This window comes from Lates calcarifer, linkage group LG4, assembly GCF_001640805.2.
Source record: "Lates calcarifer isolate ASB-BC8 linkage group LG4, TLL_Latcal_v3, whole genome shotgun sequence".
NCBI lineage: Eukaryota > Metazoa > Chordata > Actinopteri > Centropomidae > Lates > Lates calcarifer.
This window is the reverse complement of record NC_066836.1, coordinates 8054707-8063502: the sequence shown is the minus strand read 5'-3', so window position 1 is coordinate 8063502 and position 8796 is coordinate 8054707. Positions and strand designations below refer to the sequence as shown.

The 8796-nt window shown below is 39.1% G+C and overlaps 1 protein-coding gene across 3 annotated transcripts; it reads left to right on the top strand.

The window, feature by feature from the left end:
* The first annotated feature begins 2851 nt into the window (after window positions 1-2851).
* On the top strand, window positions 2852-8107 carry ackr4a (atypical chemokine receptor 4a). 3 transcript variants are annotated; one of them, XM_018677816.2, is made up of 2 exons: window positions 2852-3000; window positions 6777-8107. In XM_018677816.2, the coding sequence occupies exon 2, from the start codon at window positions 6783-6785 to the stop codon at window positions 7893-7895; it is 1113 nt and encodes a 370-aa protein (XP_018533332.1). In that variant the 5' UTR covers window positions 2852-3000; window positions 6777-6782; the 3' UTR covers window positions 7896-8107. The 3 variants fall into 3 exon arrangements, with proteins under 3 accessions (XP_018533332.1, XP_018533334.1, XP_018533331.1); XM_018677818.2 differs by having other exon boundaries at window positions 2857-3000; window positions 6782-8107; XM_018677815.2 differs by lacking the exon at window positions 2852-3000 and adding an exon at window positions 4031-4201.
* The last annotated feature ends 689 nt before the right edge of the window (window positions 8108-8796 follow it).

Sequence of the window (8796 nt, the reverse complement as noted above, 5' to 3'; positions counted from 1 at the left end):
TTAAAACAATCAGTTAAGAATGTGTGATCGTTTGAGTTCATGTGTGTGTTACATATGTGGGATGAAAATGAATGAGTTGGACTCATTAATGTGTTTGCATTTGTTTTTGTTCCAAACAGATCTCGACCAGGAAGCCGTTCTCTTATCATGTTGCCATAACACCAAGTTACAAAGAGGTCGCATCTATTGTGAACTATTGTGTAGGTAAACAAAATGGAGACACAATGGAAACACTTTCAGGTGGACTTGAGCAGCAGGAGTTCAGAAGAAACCTAAAGCTAAAGCTATTTAATTTTCAACTTTCCAACTTATTGATTAATTGATATATAAATAATGTGCATATTGATACATATTTCTTTCTGTTCTCCTTCCCAGTCATGTTTTTTCTTTTGTTTCTGTCAGCGATCAAAGACGATGCAAGACCAGAGAACTGACGACAGACATGAAGACCTGAGCTAATTACTTTGAGCAAGTTACTCTGTTTATCATAAAATATTTTAGTTTTCACAGCCAATTTGAGTTTTCTGGACAAAAATAAGTCACTGCATAAAATTTGTATCATGACCAAAAAGTTAATTTGTGGCTAAATTTAGTACTTCCAATACTAGATGACAAGATGCATGTTTCAATAAGAAGTTATATCCAAAATGTATTATGGCAGACACATTGTATAATTAGTAATCAGTCAACATATTTAAGTTTTCTTATTGAAAAGTTATAACTTGAGACCTTTACCTTTAACATTGTGACATTGTGACTTCTATTTGCTTTTTAAATTTTTTTGTTATTCTCTGTATATCTGTGTAGTTTTGCTCCCATTGTCTAAATGCTAATATTGTATTACAGCTTGTGCCTGCAGATGTTTTTTATACATCAAATTAAAAATTGTTTCTGATTAAAAAACACAGCAGCAAGTCATTTGTATCTCAAATAAAAGGTTCATCCATCCATCCCAGAAACACTCTCACATCTACACCTACAGGCTAACTTAGAATAACCAGTTTATCTAACCTTGATGTCTTTGGACTGTGGGAGGAAACCACATGCCACAAATGCAAACTAGAAGAAGAGAAGCTTCATGACCTTCTTTACAGGCACTCAGGGCTGTTTTAAGGCAAAGGCAGTCGCAGAGGACACCACCAGCTGGAGGGGGAAACTATTTTCCTCTGTACTTTTTAAAAGTCAACTTCTGCTGTACAATGCATATATTATACTGTTCAATAAAAATGCCACTGCTCACTCTGCATTAAACACCTGATACTGAGAGACGACTAGAGACTGGTTCTGTCATATCATTACCCTACAGCTGCAGCTTTTCTTGCAAGCCTGTGTTTCATTGTGAATCATGCATGGATAACCAGGTTGGCTATGTTCCATGCAAATATCATAATAAGATCCACAACAGGATAAGCCTCTAACTGCGATACACATAATCCTGTACATGTACAGGTCATGTAGCAATGGGTGATGTTCTGAACCATGCAAGTCTGCAACTGTTCTGCTGTTCAATCATATGAAAATGCAGTCTCTAGAAGACAGCGTTGCTATTTCTGTGATATTTCTCCTCTAAAGTACTGCTGCTTGTTGAAAGCGTCAGTATTTCATTGATGCTGTGGTTAACAATTGTCTTTATCTTTGAGCAGCCTGGTATCACCAGATAGCGTATGAATAACACACCAGTTTCCTTAAGTCATTTCACATGTCATCACTAAATCATCTTTTTTTTTTTCTTATTTCATGCTTTGTCACTTTTATACTGACTAACCTCTGACCTTCCTCCTCACCCTAATCCAATCAAAATGCCATTGAATGATGCACCTGTTAAATGACACAACAGGACAGAACAGGACACGTGAAATGTCCTGACTATTTCCACACAACCCCAAAAGATTACATTAACTCAATTACATCGAATGAGATACGTCCACATGGGTTTGATTCACGTCATTGTGTTGGTCTGGATACAGTATAACCTCCAAGTGCTGCCTCTATTAAAAGGACAGATTTGATGAACTTCATGGTGCCACCTTCTGGTGCGACTGGGCCTTAATAGAGGATCTCCAGCTCATTTATGCCGTGGGCCACCTTTCAGCTTGATTAAGCCATGGCCTCGCTAAATTAATTTCTACAATAATTTTCCAAGCTTTAAGTGCTTTTTATAGCCATCCAGCAGCCACACATAGACTATACATTAAAAAAACTTTACATTCTGTCAGTGAAGGTAAACATTCACAGACTCACTAAGAGTGTAGCCTGTGGGTTTTTTCTACATGTTTATGTGATTTCCAGGAATACAGAGAAATATTTCTATAACCAACAGAAACCAAAACAATTTCATTCTGAAAACAAGAGGAACTCAGAGTTTATGTCTCTGCTGCTGATCAAACTGTGACTGCTGGCCGCTGCTGGCCGCTGAGTGAACACAGAAAATAAGAGGGACATATTGTTTTCTTTAAAAGAAACAACGTGCCTCTGCCAGATCTTCATGGATTAAAACCAAAAGATAATTTCTACATTCCTTGTGGTTTTAACTGTGGGGTGGTTATTAGTACTGTGGGTGTGGGTGTAAGATAAAATACAGTTAATGCATCGCAGGTATGTTTTTAATAGCAGCAGGGTGTCATTTAATACTGAGTGATGACTATAATATTACATAGTTAACATGCAGGTATGTCATTTTGCATCTTGATTTGTTTACTTTTATCTTTCATGTATAGTATGATGATTGTTTGTCATGTGCATCTGGTATTGAACTGCTGTGAAATCATCAGCTTTTGTTTCAGTTTTAACAAGTTCATGCATGTTCATGCAACAAAACAAATGGTCTCCCTATAATCACCTTGAACAGATGATCTGGTTGCGACTTGGTTTCTGTCTGCTGTCACTTCTCTCTCTGTCTGAGTCATCCTTCCTCGCAGAGTGTTTAAAGTGTGTGGAGCGACAAGACTCAGCTGGATTAGAAACTGAACCGAGGCCAGAGAAACAAAGCACTGACTAACGGTAAGACTGGTTTCTAACTTGACGTTTGGGTGTGTTCACAGCCAAAAACTGTACCTAGAGATCTTGTAATGCCTTTAAGAGGTAAACCTAAAGATGTACTGAGGATAGTGTGTGTTTTTATATCTGACTGAATCTGATTTAATGATTAAACTTTAACAAATAATCAAAGGAAAACTTGACTTGACCCACATCTAGTGAATATTTGTCCAGAATGCTTACTATATAGGCTTATTCATGCTGTGTTTTACATTACATTTACACTATAGAGGGATAAACTGTCTTTAATTGCTGTTATACATGTAAGAGGAGATGGGAGTGAGTGGGCATTTGTTTATACTGGAGGAACAACATCTGAGTTTCCACACTGAGATTTCAAAGGCTCAGAATGAACTTGCAAGAACAAGTCAGATTCATTCACTCAAGTAAAACTAGCAATACCACAGTGTAGAAATACTGTCACAAGCAAAAGCCATGCATTCAAATGCTTAAGTGAGAAAAAGCACAAAAGTATTAGCATGAAAATATACTATAAGTGTCAAAGTTAAAAGCACTCATTAAGCAGAATGGCTCATTTCAGTAATATATATATGTTTCCTAGCTAAATATATATATTGGTGCATTTCTACAAACATCACTTTAATGTGTTAGCTGTTAAACATGGGATTCATTTTAAGTACTTTCTATAGGGCTGGTTGTTTCATCCATAATAATACATCATCATCTATTTGTTTTGTTACATTAGCCTTTGTCATATTTATTAGAATCTAAGCACTAAGCTTCAGAGTAAATGTAGTGGACTAGAAATATAAAGTAGCATACAATGGAAACACTCAAGTGGAAGTGCCTCAAAACTATTTTTCAAGTGCAGTGTGCACAGCTACTTTCTACCACCGCTTTTCATCAGTGTTTCCATTGTAACGGGCTCCCTTCGCTTTTTTTTTTTTTTTTTTAAACTCTTTGAAAAACTGGTGCCGCTCGTTTTATCCGTCGCACTCATCATGGCTTATCTTCACATCGAGCACGGAGCGAGCACAGAGCGCGCACAGAGCAGGGGTTGGGGAGGTGGGCGACTTCCCGCCCACTCATGCTGCGCGGGTGACGATCAAACGAACCCTCAGCTGCGCAGAACTCAAAGAAAAACTGAGTGGAGCTTACTGTGCATGGGTTTAGATAAACGGGACAGATAGTTGAATAAAACACAGTAAGTATCTATCAAATAATCCGTGCAGACTCATTTTTACTCCTGTGGGTCTTTACGTTTCTCTTTTGTATCAGTGTGTTCTGACTTCAGCCTCGTTATGATCTCCGTGTTTGTTATATAATGCCTCCACCACCTTTACAGTACAGTGCTTACACGAATACTTCAAAATGATTTAACAAATACAGCCACAGGTGCCACTGATGGTTTCTTACATTTACATAATTCCTTATATTTGCATAGTTTGGTTTATTGTTCATGAGGTTTACTTTATATTAGGCTACTTTCTGGAAGTGGTATTCACATCCTTACTAGCGTAGAAGCAGAAGTAGCACAATGTAACAGTACTTATTAAGCAAAATGTCCCTTTCATAATAATGTATTGTTATACATATCATACTGAAGGATTGTTATTACTGATGCATTAACCTGTGAGCAGTATATAATGTTGTAGCTGCTCAGGTGAAGCTGATTTTACTACATACTGCTCCATACTCTCCTACTGATGTACTTGTACTTGAGTGTTTCCATTTCATGCTGCTTTATATTCCAGTTATGAGTGAAATACTGTACTTTCTACTCCACTACCTTTATTTGACAGTTTTAGTTACTTTGCAGATTTTTACACACAAAACCTCTGATAAGCTCATGAAATACAATGCTTGTAATCGATTACCACTAACTACTAACTAATGTATAAAAGTAACTCTACTGTGCCCAGCTACAACATTAAATTGCTACTTAAACACTAATACACCAGTAATAAACCAATAATAGAATAATGGGATAATTTTTCTGAATTATGATTACTTTTACTTTAGTTAGATGGGACTTTAAAGGTAACTTAAAGCTATCAAAGAAATGTAGAGGAGTAAAAAGCACACACCTATCCTCTTAACTGCAGTATGAGGGGGTATAAAGTTGAAAAACTGATGTGAAATACTTGTCAGCTGTTATTGAGTACGGTGTTTAATAATCAGTGCTGCTTACGGGAAGGTGTGAAAGATATTCCACAACTCTTCATCTTTTCAGCGTATTAATTTATGCAGAGGAATGGTCTCATCAGGGGAATTTGATAGTTTATACAAGCTGCATTTGTGGAATGTATGTATCCTCCTCTGCCCTTTACCACAGAGAGGCAGAATGAGCACTTTGTCTCAATGAAGGTACAACAGAGAGGAACAGTTCAGGTCAGGACACTTTGGCCAGATGTCAGCATGGGATGTTGACACTGATGTTATCAAGGCACAATAATTAGCCCTACAATCACAACCATTTGCAGATTTGCAGAGTGTTTCTTCTTTGTGTGTACCAGAGGACTTTCAGCTCACACTGGAAAGCTTTATTGTAATGAGAACATTAAATCCAGATACTAACTCTACATTTGCTTGTGGTTTTAGTGGAGTCATTACTATAAATTACCATGATTGGCAATTTTAAATTTGTGCTTCTTTTTGATTTAAGATATTTCCTCTGCCAAGTTTCTCCCAACTATGTACACATTGACTCTCAAGCTGAATATTATGTTGTTAAGTATGTTTAAAGACACAGCAATTTGAAAAGTACATTATCCTTTTGGTAACTGTTTTTGTATCTTGTTACATGCTATATATATATGTCAAAAATATTTGAGTATTGAGTATTTTAAAAAGCAAACTCCTGCTCCTGTAAAACAACAAAAGACTATGACTATCTAACATCATGTCCGGGCTAGCGTCTGTTCCACTAGCTTCTGTAACTCAATGTAAACTCTTATTCAGCATTTCTTTTAGATGTATTTCCAAAAAAAACGAAGTGCGTTCCTAAGACAAATGGCCACCCACTACAGCAGTTGCTATAAGAAATGAAAACCTTTGTGATTTTAGCACACTCATGACTTTATGAGCACAGAAAAAACTACAACTTCCATGAAAATTTACAAGTGTGGCAGTGCAGCCCCTATCTATAAAAGTCACTAATGCTCTCTGTTATTAAATCATTGCTCCAACTTTTTGGCTGTAATCTCTGCCATTCAAAATGCTCTATAGCATTCAGCGCTCTCTGACCTGCTGTTATTACAGACACATCTGTACTAACCGTCAACTCGCTCATGGACTCGCCTCTTTTTCAAGCCATGATGTTTATGCTTCATTCACACAATGTTGGCAGGATGGGAAGAACAGGAAAAACAACCTTTGTTCTGATTTGGGAGTGTTCACATTTAATCCAAGGTAGCTAGCCCTAGCCCTCTAGTAGCCAGATAAACTAGATATCAGAAACCAGATAAACAACACTGACAAACTTCTTTGCCAAGTGAAATCAGTCAGCAGCAACAATATGTTTTCAAAAAACCACCAACTGCCAAAAACTGCCATTGTTCACTAAACGTACGAAGCTCACTTTCCTGCAATCCAATCAAATGTCAAGGATTTGATTTGAATCGTTCGTTACAAAACTTCATCCACATTTACAGTTGAAAATTGGTTACAGAAGCAAAAGGTAGTCAAATTGCCATTTCACAGTGGCTTCAAGTAATTGTACAAACACAACTGTTGATGCTTAAAGGGTACAAGCAACTAATTCAAAATGTCTTCGTCAGATCAGCATGGATGTCCCGGAGGAAGACGACTACTATTACCATGAAAACATCAGCCTCAACTTCAGCTATGATGACTACCCTGCCCTCTGTGAGAAGGCTGACATCCGCTCCTTTGCTGCCCTCTTCCTACCCATTATGTACACTGTGTGCCTGGTGGTGGGACTGGCAGGAAACGGCTTAGTCGTGACTGTGTACGCCTACCACAAACGCCTGAAGACAATGACGGACGCTTTTCTGACTCACCTGGCTGTGGCCGACCTGCTGCTGCTCTTCACGCTGCCTTTCTGGGCTGCCGACGCCGCAAGGGGCTGGGAGCTGGGGGAGGTCGTCTGTAAGGTCGTGTCGGCCTGCTACACGGTCAACTTCACCTGCTGCATGCTGCTGCTGGCCTGCATCAGCCTGGACCGTTACTTAGCGTTAGCCAGGGTGCAAGGTAGAGACCGAAGAGGATGGCTGCAGAGGGTGTTCAGCAAGAGACACTGTTGGAAGGTGTGCTCAGTTGTCTGGGTGACAGCTTTCATGCTTGGTCTTCCTGATTTAATATTCTCAGAAGTGAGGGGGACATCCAACAGGAACTTCTGCCTGGCTATCTACCCTCCATCTATGGCTAGAGGAGGTAAAGCTGTCCTGGAGATCACTGAGGTGCTGCTGGGATTCCTGCTTCCTCTCCTGGTCATGGTGATCTGTTACTGGAGCGTGGGCCGAGCACTACAGGGGCTCCCCGTGGAAAGCAGAGGCAAGAGGTGGCAAGCTCTGCGTGTTCTTCTGATAGTAGTGGGAGTGTTTGTGGTCACGCAGTTGCCTTATAACATCTTGAAGGTCTATCGAGTGATGGACTCAGTCTACGTTTTAGTCACCCACTGCGGGATGAGTAAAGTGCTGGACAAGGCTGCCCAGGTGACAGAGAGCCTGGCCCTCACCCACTGCTGCCTGAACCCGATCCTCTACACCTTTGTGGGGTCTTCCTTCAGGCAGCACATGACGAAAGTGGCCAAGAGGTTTGGCGAGATGAGGAGAAAGAGGAGGCAGAGAGGGGAAAATCCTGCAGAGGAAGAAGGGATGGAGATGTCATTTAACACCCACAGTGCATCTCAAACGACAAACACATTCTCCATATGAGTTATCACTGGTCAACAACATCTATATGTATCCATTCTTTAGTGTAGTACAAGAGCCAATACAGTCACTCTGGGTAGGTTGTTGAGAAAACAGCAGCAGCCGACACATGTCAAGCGAGCATTGAATGGAAAATGAAGTTGTATTTTATGTATTAAAATGTATTTTTAACTATTTTATATAGTTGATGTGACAATAAACTTTTTTACAACAAATGTCCCTTGCTGGATGGCTCATGAGCTAAATCCAGTCATTTACTGCTCATTCTGATTCACAAACCATCAGCTTTTTCTCCAGAAATTCACAAGAAACACCACATCATTTTTCCAACTACCCACACAATCCAAAACACAGTGACAGTTGATACAAAATAAGGCTCTGTGAGGCTGCACTGGGAACAGCTGTGGTGCCTTGAGCTTAATGCTAATAGCATGCTAACATACCGTGGTTTATCACGTAATGTTACCAATGTACCATACTTACCATTTTAGTTTAATGTGTTAGGATGCAGTTGCTAGCACAAAACACAAAATAAAGTTAAGTAAAATGTCTTTAAATTTGCAGGTATTTTGCTATAAAACAGAATGGACAAGTTAAACCTGGTGATGGTGCTAGAGGAAAAGTCAGTCACTAAAGTTATTAAGTTATATCATCCTGTGGGGGGCATTAATGTCTATACCAGATTTAATGTCAATCCATTCAATAGGCATTGAAATATTTCAGTGAGGACCAAAGCACTGGACCAACAGATGCTGCTTCAACGCAGCTAAAACTGAACCTTAAAACTTGTTCTATTGAAAAAGTCCTGTGAAATCAAAAACATCCATTGCACAATAGATTACAAGCTACAGATGAGGTAATGAATAATCCACTGTGATTTCACAAGAAACACCCACTGTCCACA